This window comes from Taurulus bubalis, assembly GCF_910589615.1.
Source record: "Taurulus bubalis genome assembly, chromosome: 2".
Lineage (NCBI taxonomy): Eukaryota > Metazoa > Chordata > Actinopteri > Perciformes > Cottidae > Taurulus > Taurulus bubalis.
In genome coordinates this window covers 34047914-34063600 of record NC_136590.1, presented here as the reverse complement: position 1 = coordinate 34063600, position 15687 = coordinate 34047914, and the positions used below count along the sequence as shown (strand labels likewise).

At 41.5% G+C, this 15687-nt stretch overlaps 1 protein-coding gene across 4 annotated transcripts in view; it reads left to right on the top strand.

Moving 5' to 3' along the window:
* LOC306751932 (neurobeachin-like) overlaps nt 1–15687 on the top strand; it is a gene marked incomplete at both ends in the record, with an annotated part of 85013 nt that overhangs the window by 32167 nt on the left and 37159 nt on the right. For all 4 annotated transcript variants that reach the window (XM_079235598.1, XM_079235597.1, XM_079235596.1 and 1 more), the window contains 9 exons: nt 894–989; nt 1248–1369; nt 3517–3643; nt 4858–4977; nt 6085–6231; nt 10826–11023; nt 12026–12159; nt 13341–13449; nt 14256–14408. In XM_079235598.1, the coding sequence (XP_079091724.1) occupies nt 894–989; nt 1248–1369; nt 3517–3643; nt 4858–4977; nt 6085–6231; nt 10826–11023; nt 12026–12159; nt 13341–13449; nt 14256–14408 (1206 nt within the window). The remainder of the gene's footprint in view (nt 1–893; nt 990–1247; nt 1370–3516; nt 3644–4857; nt 4978–6084; nt 6232–10825; nt 11024–12025; nt 12160–13340; nt 13450–14255; nt 14409–15687) is intronic.

Here is a 15687-nt window from a genome sequence, read left to right as displayed (position 1 = left end):
AGACATATTTGATTCATAAGTTTCCTCCTTCACTTGAACCTCATGAACCTGCTTTAAGCTTTCCTTCTGAAAATACCCAACTTTACGCTGTTCATTTTAGAATTTTGCCTAAATTATTCGTTAAAAAATTGAGAGAAATGGGCCTTGTGGGTGCTGATTTGTGCTTACTTTTTTAACCGACAATGCCAGTTTTACTTTAACCTACATCTTGATGAGATTAATTCAGGAGTTGAGCATCGGGAGCGCTTGGTACAAATTCCGCTAACGGTGCTATTTGTTGTTGTCGTCCCAACTGCCCCTTGCAGCTTGCTGATTGGCCAGTCACAGGGTTTAGTTGATGTTTTGAAAACAAACTGTGGGCATTTGGGATGGTTCTGTAATCTGCTCACTTGTTGGGTTTGTTTACTGGCTGTGCGGTGCCTCCGCAGCTGCTGGTGTCCACTTGCTAAGTCAATAACATCTTCGGCCCCTTCTCGTCAATCTCCCCTCTGCTCGGACTCCAGGACAACCACAATCAACAACCCCTGGTCACTGATCAGTGGTCCATGGCAAGACCATCATCCATCCCTCTGGCTCTCTCTCTGTACCACCTCTATCTACCAACTGACCCCCATCCACCTCACTCCTATTTCCCACTCTTTTCCAATTCCTCCATCCCCAGCAGCCTCTGTCCCTAGAGACAGATCGATTTAGGGTTGCCATGGTATTGATGAGATGTTGTCCGGGGAGGGCGGAGGTGATTGAAGAGTTATTGATCTAGTGGGGTTGTGGTAGAGATGTGATGTCACACAGAATCTCCCTGTGATAGTTTCCCCTGATAATCGGCAGATGGCACAAGACATTTACACTCTCCTCTCCTCTCCTCTCATCTCCTCGCCTCTCCTCTTTTCCAGCCAAGACATGCTATCAAGCTCTTGTCAGTGTTGAACCAGATGCCTCAGAGACATGGTCCTGATACCTTCTTCAACTTTCCAGGACGCAGTGCAGCGGTGAGACTGACTGATATACAAACACAGACACCTGAGCTTCATTATCAAAAATATGCAAAATGTATTTTTTATGCACCCAAATTGCTAAAGATGCCTTCATGGCATTATTTGTTGCAGTCAGTCAGCAAACGTTAATTGACGCTTCACCAGTGCAAGGAGTTGAAGGGTGAAATGTGAAGTAATGACGAGCTGAGTGGTCTATTGATTGCTATAAACATTGGTGAGAGCAGATCTGATGTGTTTATTCTTCTCCCCCAGGCCATAGCATTGCCACCAATTGCCAAATGGCCTTACCAGAACGGATTCACTATCAACACTTGGTTCAGACAGGATCCACTCAACAACATCAATGTGGATAAAGACAAACCGTATCTCTACTGGTAAGTAGAACGGCATTGATCTGGACTATTATGTAATGAAAATAAAATCCTTGTAATGGGAACTGGGACTGAAAGCATCTAAAGAAATCCACTCTTTGGCACTTTAGTCTCATCCAAGTATTTCTATTGGCCATACATCTTTCATTTCATCGCCTGTTTTGTTGACCCCATGACACATGTTGATATTTTTGCAAGCGCAGTTACAGAAGAATCAAAAAGATCAGGTCTTTGTGTCGGTCCCTCTGGATCACAGATGAAGGGCTTCTTTGTAGACTCTCCATGTTCAGCACAAAAAAAAGATTTGAAAAAAAAATCAGAAGAACCAGCTTTTCTACCGACAGTTCTCAATGCAGCACGGCTTTAAGAAATTGTACATGTTATATAAGAAGTTTACCTCTTGTTGACCGAACAAACTGCCTCTTGCTTCTGCCATCACTATTGATCCAGGCAAGGAAAATCACACAGCGGAATTAAGTAGAAGTCAAAAGGCATTCTGGTTAAAGTAAGAAGAAACTAAGTGAAGTCAACATGAATGGCACAGGTTTAAGGTGCGTGTACTGTACTTAATCACAGTGCGAGAAAGCTGCAGACTTTTGCTCAGGCCGAATAATCTCCCACATAAACTGTCAACACTAGACAGGGTCGGTGTACAGATAACCAAAGGTAATCGGATTTGTTTCATCCATCAATAATCTTTTCCTTATCAAACAATTAATAATTTAGCCTATCACATGTTAAATTTACAATAATATAAAACTAAGAAAAGCAACAACTCTCACAATTATCTCTGTGGCAATTATATATGTAATATGTGTGATAAATTACTTCATTGACCAATTGTGTCAGCGCTACCTATCTATCCACCAAAGATCTGATGGCCTGAGACACATAACTGATCGCTTGGCTGACGGCATCTTCTACAAGATTCAATATTTCTAAACAAATCTCATATTTAAAACTTTTCTGCACAATAAATTCAGCATTATTGTCAACGTGTCAGTTCCTTAACTGACACATGAGAACCATTTAACTCATTAGACTAAATGACACAGAATGGAAGTTAATAGATAAACAGATAATGAATTGGAACATAACTTTAAATGTCAAGGCACTCCGTTATGAGTGTGCTGCTGGGTGGATGCCTCCACTCGTCGGGCAACTCTGGACCTCGCTGGCCTCAACGTTTGTGTTGTAAGTGCAAGCCGTTAGCCACAATGAAGCTTCATTAGCTTTGACCTTTTATTTAATTGAACTCCTTTACTCCGCTGCTTGCCCCCCCCCCCCCCACAGTCAAACATGAATTCATTATGAGCAGAAAGGTTTTGCTAAAGAATTGGGGAGCTACCCGTCTGTTTATTCCATACCATCGCGGGGATGAGCTCTGATCATGAAAAGTGTCAGGGTGTAATCCTATTGCCTTCGTAACTGTTTGTCAAGTTGTCATGGCAAGTTTGGAGCGAGAGCGTGAGGGTGCCCCCTCTCCACTTGCCCTGGTCTTATCATCCTCCTCCAGATGCAGCTCCTACTCCAGCCGCCTGTCTCATCGCGGCCTCCACAGCAGCGTGAAGGCCGCGATAACACACCATGTTCTCTTCTAACGTGCACCAGGGATTCACTTGAGAGGGATTTATATCTGCTCTCTGGCTCTGCTGTGTGTGTGATCCTTCCGGGCCTATCTTAGAAGTGGAATGTGTGTTGTTGTTTTCGTGAAGAAGCTTATCTGTGAGACCGGGTTTTACGTGGAGGTTACCAGTGTGGGAAGAGAAACACTATTTGGGGGAAATGGAGGGAAGGGGTTTAGTAGTGTTTTTCTACAAACCTGTGATCTGGTACCCTTTGTGCTGCTGCCAAGAAAATACTTTAAACTCGTGGAAGTGGAAACAAAAATATTATATTATTTGCAATACAGCTGGTCTAACAAATCAAACAAGACACGGTTGAAATGTAATTAATTTGACACGTCATTTATTTTGACTCAAAACTAATGAAACTTAGTAATGAACATGTCATTTAGGCACACAGAAGCTCACATGTTTATTTAGGAGTACCAATATTATTTTTTAATTTAGAGCCATTATTTTTAAAACACAGATCTTGAATTGATAACAAACTGACAATAATGTAACTCTGTCTGATTCCCCCCGCAGTTTCCGCACCAGTAAAGGAATAGGTTACTCCGCTCACTTTGTGGGAAACTGTCTCATTGTGACATCGTTGAAGTCAAAAGGAAAAGGCTTTCAGCACTGTGTGAAATATGATTTCCAACCCCGAAAGGTAAGAACACACCCACACCAACCAAATCACTCAACTGAAGCATATTTAGTCAGCTCAGACTTTGGTAACCATGTGCCACTTGTGAGATTAGAGAGCATCCGTAGTGTGTTGCTGCCCTCTTCTTCCTTGCACTCACTAGGAGTGTTGATGAGTGGAGATAAGGCCTGTCAATTAAGCCCTGCACACTGCCTCACTACTGCATTGTCAGCATTCTGCTATACTGTTCCACACACACACACACACACACACACACACACACACACACACACACACACACACACACACACACACACACACACACACACACACACACACACACACACACACCCCAACACTTGCATGCACACATAAACACACATTCACTTGATGAGATGGCCTTCTGCTGTATTTGCTGACCCAGTAGAATCTCTGCACTGCCTAACAAAGTTCCCAGTGGTTCCATTTGATCAATTTATAAGTGACCATGTCTCATAGCATTTTGTACACCGTGTGCAAGTGTTAATGTGTGTGTGTGTGTGTGTGTGTGTGTGCTTGCAAGCACATGTGGCATTGTCCACTTCTAAGTTATGCATACGCCAGCAACAATTTTAGCTTCTCCTCCTCCCCCACTGCAGTCTTTCTCCTCATTTCAGTCTTCTCTCTGGGGAATCTGTCACCAGGAAGATGCTTAAAAGACACACACACACACATGTACACATGCACTCTATTAATGGAATATTAAGGTGGGCAAAGAGATAGCTTTGGAGGAGAGTTCTGGTGAATGTATGATGTTAACACATTGTAATATTTCATGTTGGTGAACCATCTTATAGAGAGCTAATGGTGTTAGAGGATGCATTCTCAGGATTGCAAAGACATGAGTTTTGCCCAAGTCAGATATCGTGATACAAACAAACTAGTAATACTGAAAAGTCTCAAATGAGTGTAAAGGTGAAACAACACATTTTAGTAGTTTAATTAATTAATGAAAAGTGAAACATACAAGATAATTTACAATACCAATAAACAGTACACACAACATTTAAAAACATAAAAAAATAAATACATTAAAACTGTTTACATCGAAAACATCAAAATACCTCAATCAACACAATAGTTCAAACAATGTTGACTTTTTCATGTTTTAATGTGGTGCAATGTTGCATATTAATTTGTTGTTTTGGGTTTTGATGTATCATCTTGTTTCTCTCTGAATATGATTTTGTTTTTTCTAGTGGTACATGATCAGCATCGTCCACATCTACAATCGCTGGAGGAACTCCGAGATCCGTTGCTATGTCAACGGTCAACTGGTCTCATATGGTGATATGGCCTGGCACGTCAACACCAATGATGTAAGATATTGGCTCATTACAGAGGCATTGTGTTGCTATATGCACTGATCTTTATAGAGAATAATTAAATTTACCTTTTGGAAAAATACACTTGAGAAGTCCGTTGAAGGCATATTAGGTTTCTCATTCAACTGCTTTGGGTTCAAATGAGATTTTTGCAACAAAACAAAATCTATAAATCATTTTCTTGCTTTCAAAAGTTTTGCACGAGAGAAATCCGATGTTGGTCTGACGCTACACTTCCCTCCTATCGTGATATTGGCAAACGTTTGAGGTTTGCCCTCTGCATTTGAGTTGCCATTGGGCCCCGCTCCAGCACTGCTTGCCCAAACTCCAACTCCCAACTTTTCAATTTTGCAGGGGACAGGTAGTCTGACCTCTCAGTGGCTGCAGCACCTTCATTACACTTCCTTCCCTGTTGGCTCTTGACATTGCCGCAATTACCAAGAGCCGGTGTTATTCTCTGAAGAAATTCCTTTGGCCTTGGGGTATAATGTCTTATAGTTCACACAGCTCACCGAACGACAAGACAAATAACACACCCTACACCAGTGAAAGAACAGGTCTGAGAATGTGTTGATGCTATCAGGGTTTGTTTTGTCCTAAAGCCTGAAGATACAACATATTTCATCACTTTAAAGAAGCAGAAGCGTAAAGATCTCATTTTGATAAAGAGTTTCGGAGGGATGGATCAGATGAAAGGCGAGTGGACAGAAGGTTATAGCAGGTGATTGAAAACGTGAACAGAGCGATGAGAAGCAAACCGCTATCAAAAGTTCATCAGCCTTTTTCTACCATTCACTGCAGAATAGCACATATTTATGACCAGAGATTAAAAATGAATAATTAATGGCCTCTTGAGATGTCTTAAAATGGGATGATTAATGCACTGTAAATAATCTTTTTCTCTCAAAGGTGTTAAGGTGTCCTGAAACTGAAAAACAAACAATCTAGAAGTTTTAGAGTTGAACAAAAAACACTTTTAAAATGACCCTGACCAGTGAATCATGTTAAACGGTGTCCGCTCTTGTAGTCACAAACTCTCTTTGCAAGAAACAAATGTTTTATATGATAGTTCATGTTTTCTTGTGTTGTGCCCTTTTTCAGAGCTACGACAAGTGTTTCTTGGGCTCATCAGAGACGGCGGATGCCAACAGGGTGTTTTGTGGTCAGCTGGGAGCCATTTACGTTTTTAGTGAAGCTCTCAACCCAGCTCAGATCTTTGCCATTCACCAACTTGGCCCAGGATACAAGGTGAGACAGCGTAAACGTACGTCCTTATCACCCACCGTACAGTATATTCTCTGGACGCTTTACTGCGCATCAATGTCATGCACCGTTTGGCAAGAAGAATATCCTGGCAACAGGATTTCATTGTCAATGTTACTTAATGCTGTCTTTGCCCGTTTACGTCGTCAGCTAGAAGCAGCCGAGGCCATCAATCATTCTTGGGCTGTCAAATGCAGAAATAGCCTGTGTATTGGTGCCAGGGTGCCTCTGTGGTTGGTAGCTTTAGCTTTTGTTGTCACTTGATGTATATAGTGTAGGTTTCACAGCCTGTGGATACCCTCTCTTATAGCGCATTAATGCTGCAGCATGAGTTTTATGACAGATAGGGGTACTGCTTTTTGCATAGGCCAGAGCAGTGATTTCTAACATGCTTCTTTAGACCTCATAGCCCCTCATCACAATTGAACACAATTGAAACATGTCTGTCTGTCTGTCTGTCTGTCTGTCTGTCTGTCTGTCTGTCTGTATATATCTAGATCGAGATCTATTAAATCTCAACAATGGATCACAATGTCGTGCAGCTGAAAGACATGTTGAGGCTGCAGGGATAAGCTAATTTTCTGAAGTCTTATTGGCTACCTAGATTTAAATGCCCGCACTCTTTTAATGCAGCCATGTCACAATATAAAGTTGTAGTAGATGAAGCAGATTGAGATTAAAGGGGCTTAATGAAAAGTAGATGAAGAAACTATCACACTACATGCCTCTCGGGAAATCACAAATTGATGTCTGGAATTTGCAGTTTAGAAGTTTGTGAGGGTGGAGTTTGCCTTTTAAACAGAGACAGAACTTTGTGTTTCTGTCGCACTATCAAATTATTCAAATGAGGCATCATGATGTTGGGTGTTCAGCACCAAGCGCTTTAGAAATCACCATTCTGCCTTTTGGCCTGGCTATCGGAGACAGCCGAGATGTCGCAACACCTTGCCAGCTGTCTGCTTCTTGTTTTGGCAGACTTGCATGCCTTAGGCCACTTATAGCTTGTTTATAAAGGTGTCCAAATCTGTCACGATTTTAGCACCATGAGACTTCACGGAGATCTGAGGCTGCTGATGTGTGGAAACAGCTGCTGGTATTTCTAAAGATCCTCAGAAAGGGTATACACTGAATCTGGAATTTGCTTTTAATTACCAAGACTTAGGTGACACTAATAGAGGAACATATTGAAAACATGCAGAGTACCCAGAGATTGCTTGAGGTAGAGCACAGATCATCTTCTCTCTCAAACTCTCTCTCTTACGGTATAGACTAGAGTCCCCTCATGTTCCTCCTAATGATCGCATGCTTGGAGTTTGCTGTTTCTCGGCCATGAATACTGATTCCTCTCTCTCTGTCGCAGCCCACAGTTTCTTGCGGCTGATCAGTCAGATGATTGCCTCTCTGCATGGTGCAGAATGGGCTTATCAGATGCCCAGAAGAGACCATTAAATGGCTCAGTTGTTTCAAAGCCGCTGGCCTCGATGCGGCTATCGTAATGATGAGTGTGCAGGTTTTTTTCGGTCGCCTAAAGGAGAGCGCCTGTGGGACTCAGCTTGTGCCACACAGTTTCCTGTCTTAATGTGAATAGAGGCCCGTCCTTGTTCCCATGACTTCACACGGGTGAGGATGTGCATATATGGCAATCTGTTGCCGGAGTATTCTCTAATCTGTGCAGTACAGTACATACATATGTGTGTGCATAGCTGGATGCAGCCTCTTGGTCACATCCACTGTCAGTGTTACTGTTCAGTAATAATAAAAAAAGACAGACAGACACTCTGCTCGCTCGGCTAAACAAGCCGTCAGCACAGTGAGGGTGTTCAAGGTCTTCTCGCTCGAAGAGGCTTATGATGGCCGACACGCTGTGTGTACTGAATGCCTGTACGTGTGTCCAGTTCAGGACTTGCATGCTCTCCTAACAACAGAAGAAGCTTGACTATCTGAACATCTTGTTTTCCACTGTGAGCTACGTAAAGTTTTTTTTTTGTTGTCTTTGTGTGTGTGTGTGTGGGTGTTCTATATATGTCCTGTTACTCACATGTCGGGTGTGTCACTGGTTCCACTCATCATCATCCAGTCCAGATTTCCTCATTGCGGAGCACTGCCAACAATCTGACCACAACGTAATTAATGCACAGTGCCGAGAGTCTATCTGGATATTTGTCTTGTGTGTAATTGTCAGATTTTATTACACTTTTATTGAAAGGTTTTTTGTTCTGTACATTTTAATATTCAGAGAAACATCCCCTGAAAACTGATTTGTGTCGGGGTCAGTTTGGTGCTGACTGACAGAATATCAATAAGTGTCCTAAAAGGTAACTTTGTAGAGTTTTTATATTGTTCAGTTATTCTGTGATCAATTTTAGATTGTATTTATCCAAAGTTTTTGCATGGCTGTTTGGCATCAGTATTGAATCTCAAAGTTTAAAATGGGTTTTGTATTCAGTATTGACAAATATTAAATGATACCCAACCCTAGATTTTAATGTACTAAGTAATTAGTTAATCTGATAACCCTAATAAGATATGTTGGGAAGGACTTATTTTGGAGGACTGGTTGTCATTCAGCAATCTGTGTCATGTGTGTGTTGTTATCACTGCAGGCCAGTGTGGTATCTGCAGCTGTCAGGTGTTACAAAGGCAGAAGTTGTCTCTTTCATTCCTCTGTGTGTGCTTGTGTAATCAGGTGAGGAATAGTGTGTGATTAAGCGCAGCCTAGTAAAGCTTTACGTATGCTACATTGTGGACTTTCCTTCACTCTTGCATGCTTTTCCCGCTGCCTGTCTAACGATAGCAAAATCCAGGCAACTCACCGATGACGCCTCATATTCATCCGTAAATCTATAACATTCCAACAACAACGGCGTTGTTACGTCGTTAGGGTCCAATAAATAGAAAATCCCATCAAAGATTTAGTCCAAAACACGTGATTACAACCATACATATCCACAAACTGGTGTTGCATCATTTCATATCAGCTGGAAGACATGAAACCATATCTATGTGTTTTTAGAAGCAAAGGAAGTTTGCATGAGAGCACAGATGAAATCTGACCACCAAAATGTCCGCCGAAATCTAACCTTTCTTATGAATCTCCACTTGAACCAATAGGAGCTTCATGTCCTGACTGACAGGCTACATTACCCAACTAGAGTCTACGTTGACGTAAACAAGAGTGGGTGGAGATAATTACAACAGGTTTCAGCTTCATCAGAACAGACTGCGGCTTGAGGCTATTGTCCCATTGTGTTTTCCAGTTCATAAGTCCCATATATAGTCATCTACAGGCATCTATTTGCAAAGAAATGTTCAAGCGGGAATAAAAACCTTATAGTTTAGTGTGTTCAAAATTATATAACTCAGTGTTAGCAGCACTTAAAGTGATTCTGACTATTGAGGGGGAAAAGCTTCAGTGTTGCCTTTCAAAAGAGACAAAAGACCATGCATTTATAGGATAGGCGTTTTTCGGCAAATTTTACAGGAACGCTAAGAGGTTAATGTGTGTGTAGGTGTCAGGGTAGCAGGGGTATACGATGGTATGAAAATGTACCATTATCATACCATGTATATTTGCTTATCAATTGTTTAAAACAGTGTGTGTGTGTGTGTGTGTGTGTGTGTGTGTGTGTGTGTGTGTGTGTGTGTGTGTCAGTTAAAGCTACAGACAGGAGCTCTTTGGCTGCCCTGTCTGTTTGTTGTTTGGAAAATGTGCTTCAGATTCAGACTATATGTTTCTACATGTAGGCCTTTTGTGCCACATTTGAAGCTGCTAAATGGAAGAAAGACTAAGACGGTGCTAGAAAACAGAGAAATGTTGTGCTGCATGGTTCAAAATGCTCAGGGCACATTTTTCTACAACAGACATCAGATGAAAGGTTTGGAACAAGACGGGCCTGCAGGTCTGTGAGCAGCCGGGGGCTTTCCTGTGCAGTCAGGCTGAGCAAGGCACCTGGGGACCCAGCCGCTCGGAGGGAAGAGTTCCCCTCTCTTGGAGCTGCTGCAAAGGGTGGCAGAGTAACTCGCTGGCCTTTCATCTGCAGGGCTTCATGCGTGTATCAGCACCGCTGCAGGGCACATGGACCTACAGACCTGTACACACAGACGGATATAGACCATGATACTCACACACAAGAAAAAAATGTATTTCAACAAGATACAATCTCAGCAGCTTGTGGAAAGGGTTTAAGGGTGTGTAATTTGCAGGACAAATGTAACTTAATATTCAGAAATTGAATAACGCAAATATATATCCGTATTTGTTTGTGTGTTTTTTGTTGGTTGACTACAAAGTGAGGAGATACATTTGGAGTTCCGGGTGCCTGTCTCTCTCTCATCCATTGGCCCTTTTCATCTCTTATTCTGTGCTAATTGAATTAGTGCTGAGTTAGCGCTGTGTTCATTAAGCTAATGATGGGTTGTTTACACATGCTGCAATTAAGCAGACTCCATTTTGGGTATTAAACGTGTACACACAGACTCATACTCACACTTCACTTGTCTTTGGACAATTCATTTGTCTCGCTAAAGTATTTTATTTTTTTCACACAACCTTTGACATCTTCTTTCTCCATCACTGCAGAGCACTTTCAAGTTCAAGTCAGAAAGTGACATCCATCTGGCTGAGCACCACAAGCAGGTTTTGTACGATAGCAAGCTGGCCAACTCCATCTCCTTCACCTACAACGCCAAGGCAACAGATGCCCAGCTCTGCCTGGAGTCGTCGCCGAGGGAAAACTCCTCCATCTTCGTCCACTCACCGCACGCACTCATGCTACAGGTCAGCCTGGATTCTTCTGAGTGGCTGCTCGTCATTAAACTAGATACCGAGCTCTGAATCGCTGCCAAATCGCTTGAGTTGTTCATCATGCATGAAAGTAGGAAATGGCAGTTCAGCCTGATTATCAGAAGGGTTTGTCACAGTCTGACTCACACTTGCCTCAAATGCATTTGTAAAGAATCTGTTGCACCCTGCCCGAAGTACTGTAGTCGATGTGGGGTTTACCACAGAAGGACAATACAGATATATGTATAACAACTGTTTATAAAATGCACTTTGTGAAAGACAGTCGCCACCAATGTCTTGAAGTTCACAATTTTCACTCTCAGGTATTAATTTAACTATCTCGTTTGAAGCTATTCCCTTTTGTTGTATGCAAGCAAATTTCTTTCCAAGTGTATTTCATTCAAGGCTGGTTGCTAAAATTGGTTCTTCTTTATATCTTGTCTTGACTTTTAAGAATGTCGTCCTGCATCAGCAATTCAGGCAGCAATTGCTGTAATTCACAAATACAAATTCTTATAGTATTCTAGTTGTATAGTTATTTCAATCAGAGGTCCCACAATCATCTTCAGTTTAGTGAGTTAAGACGGCAAAAGACAGGTTTACAGAGTTAAACAGCAGGCATTTACAGCATTATGGTGACTGAGTGTTAGCATTATTACTTAAATGTTGTATTTATTTTTTGTTGCTGAAAACAAAAACAGCATCATCAATTCAACTTCCAATTGATGTAAATCAGGTCGTGTGAAAGGAAGCTAGTAGACAATAAACAATAATACAATGAAACAGCAACATATTCTGGAAGAAACTACAAAGTCTTGAAAAATTACCATTCAAAATTGTAGTAATGGTTTATTTATATCTGCGGTAGATGTTCTACATCTGATATGAGATGTTTAATTGGCAGTGAGTGAGTGTGTGATTTTTATCTGTGACCATACATACAGTACAGTACAGTGTAGTCTTTGTCAGCACTAACAGTCCGTTTCCGTCCCACAGGATGTGAAGGCCATTGTTACCCACTCCATCCACAGTGCCATCCACTCTATAGGAGGCATCCAGGTCCTGTTCCCTCTTTTTGCTCAGCTGGACTACAAACAGCTCAATGACTGCAGCGTGGACACCACAGTCTGGTGAGTGGTCTACAAAAATAACTTCAACTCAGTGGACTGCACTGACAGTGTAGGAGTTCTATTACAGTATTACACATTTTAAAAAGTTCCATTTGCAAGATCTACTTCGGCTGAAACTGGAATTCCATTCAATTCAATTCAGTTTATTTTATATAGCCCAACATCACAAATACAAGTTTGCCTCGGAGGGCTTTACAATCTGTACACATGACATCCCTGTCCCGGGACCTCACATCGGATCAGGAAAAACTCCCCCAATAAAGATAGTAAAAACCCTTTCACAGGGAAAAAGGGGAAGAAACCTGAGGGAGAACCACAGAGGAGGATCCCTCTCCCCAGATGGACAGAAGCAATAGATGTCATGTTGCCAGAATTAATAACGTAACGGAGTTACAGCACATTCAATGAAAATGACAGAAATTATTTATATAATGAGTAGTATGCATGGTCCATGATCCAGATAGCCACGATCCATTAAGCAGAAGGAGATAGAGAGGAATGAACCCAGAAACAAACAAGGGAAAGTGAAGAATGTGGAAGCTAATTTCCGTCGGTACAGACTTTTTATCTCATAATTTTGATTTTCTATTTCATAATTATGACTTTTTATCTAATAATTTTTTTCTTTTACTAGCGGAAATTGTCTTCCATAGTAATAAAGTAAAAAAACACGACATTAGATGAGACTTTTATGTGTGAGAATTTTCTTCCAACCTTACAATTTTGCCGCAGGCTAGAAATAACTGATTATAGAGAGCAGGGCATGGAAGTGTGAAAGAAAGAAGTGTTATGTGGTTTTCCCTGGAGCGATGAGCTGCTTTTAGAAAGTTGGAGTATCCGCATTCTTCTTGCTCCAAGATCGTCCTGAAACCACTCCATCACACAAGCCTCAATGCAGTTACACATCAGGCGTCATCTCCACATCATGATTAGCAGCATCCAATAGCATTTGTCAAATATCCCGAGGAAGACGATGATAACAAAGAAACAAACAAAACACCTTCCTATAAAGTTAAATGATGAAGAAAGGGAATGTGGGTATAGGTGGGGGTGGAGCAAACATTGACTGGGTTTTCTTGCCTCTTTAACTCACATACTCCAATTGAGAACATGAAGCAATCAATCAATGATTTCTATGCAGTGTTACTGATATATGTGTGTGAACAATGTGTCTGTTGCAGTGCCACTCTGCTGGCGTTCCTGGTGGAGCTGTTGAAGAGCTCAGTTGCGATGCAGGAGCAAATGCTGGGAGGGAAGGGCTTTCTAGTGATTGGATACCTGCTTGAGAAGGTCAGGAATGAAGAGTTTATGTTGTATGTCACGTTTATTTGTTGTTGGGTGAATAAGGAGGATAATAAGGATTACGTTTTGATTGCCCTTGTACTCATGTTTATCTACTGCACACTCAGTTGCTTGTTTATTGGGTATAGCCAGGTGTTTCTATTATATTATCCAACCCATTTATATCATTGAGTTCAAGCAAAATAACATTAACATCTATCTGTAGAATACAATGCAGTTCAACAGCACCACAAACTAAATCCAAATGACCTTACAGTTGATTAAAAAACTGTACGTGAAGAATTTTCAGCATCATTTTCAACAAATAGATGACATGGTCTTGTCTCTTTTCACTGCAACAGGAAGTAACAGTATGTGCAAAAAGACAGATCACATGAATTACAATAGAGACTATGATTCTGGTGTAAAAAACGTACTTAACACCTTTGACAACTGTTAGATGCCACAGGCACCATGTTACCAGGATTAAAGTGGCTATCCTGACACAACAACTCTTTTTTTTTGATTTTTTCAATTCATCATGTTTTCTGCCTGTGCTGAATCCCTTCTCACTCGGTCTTCCGAGTCCCTAAAATGTCAATCTGTAACCATGGCAACTACGCATCTACTGTACTATAAGGGTGCAGCTATCTTTTGTAACAGTTTACAAACATGTATTGTTTAGATCTATCTCAGGAACCTATTATCAAAGTATATTTAAGATACTGTATGAAGACACTGTCTTAGTTAAGCGTTAAAACAACTATGTGTTTTTTTTACCAAATCACAGTTTATATTTTCCGTCTTTTATCCAGTCGTCACGAGTCCACATCACCAGAGCGGTACTTGAACAGTTCTTGTCCTTCGCCAAATACCTGGATGGTTTACCTCATGGAGCGCCTCTCCTCAAACAGCTGTGTGACCATGTCCTCTTCAATGCTGCCATCTGGATACACACCCCTGCCAAGGTCTGTTTTTTGTGTGGGTCTACTGAATGTGTGTGTGTGTGTGTTTGTGTGTGTGTGTGTGTGTGTGTGTGTGTGTGTGTGTGTGTTTGTTTTCATGACCTTGCTGCAAAAAACAGAAGGTGATGGTCTGAATGAGAGATAGATAGACAGGGTGAGATAGGGTGATAGACCCAGACTCAGACAGAGACAAATTAGGAAAATAAGGGCTCAGGAGTTAGTTTTTTTAATTCAAGGAAAATTGAGACAGCCAAGACATACAATGCAAAGATGGGCTGACATCTTAGTGCCCTTTGCCCTTTCCAATAATATAACAAAGGAGGTTACAGGACACGGAGGGAGGAGCTGGCACATCACGTAGGCAAAGGACAGACCAGGCAAACGAAGGAAACAAAGAGAGAAAGTGACATTTGAAAAGACCCCAGGACAGAAGAGAGATGTGTAGTTCCTTTTTTCCTTCTCACTCTGAACTAGATGTAAGTGTTCCTGGCGTTCCCGCGAGGCCAGTCAGCTCTTGCCTCTATTATTTTCAGAACTTCCTGACTCCCCCGTCTTCTTCCCTCTGACTCTGAGACGTGATTGGCTCCTAGGTACAGCGATATCGCTCTACAGGGCATGCTGGAGTTGAGACAGAGGAAATGCATCGAAGCAGTTGCTGCAGCTCAAGAGAATAAAAAGAGTGTGAAAGTCAGAATCCAACCCAATGTAAACGGATCAACCTTAGTTGGCACGTCGAAACAGTGCAAAATGGCTTGACCATGGAATTACCTATTGGGTTTTTATATGCTGGAAATAACAATGGCTTGCTCGTAAACATTACCACAACTCAGCAGGGCCGTAATGAGACAAACAAGACGAGCATTAATGTACTAAGCAGCAACACACCCAAAAAAAACATGTAATCCTTTAATCTTACCTCCGCTGGACCCTTCTTGTCTCCCGCAGAGCGTTATTATTTTCCACCTCATAGGGTATTATAATCACATTAATTATTGGCAAGAATAGCTTTGGTAATATTCAGAAATCACTTGACGAAATTACATCTCACAACGTTTCCCTTGCTCACACTGAAAATAAAGAGCTTGTTTTCTTTCCCAAGCACTTCCGGTAAATATAATCTCTTCAGAAATAGAGAAATGGTTGTTGCAAGCTATTTTACAGCAGTGCAGCCCAAAGGCTCGCTCTATGATTAAGGATTTCAAGCCTTTCTGCAGCCAAACTTGTTGTAAATGGCACCAGCAAAACACATCAGCTCGATGTGCGAAAAGCAATGCAATGAAGT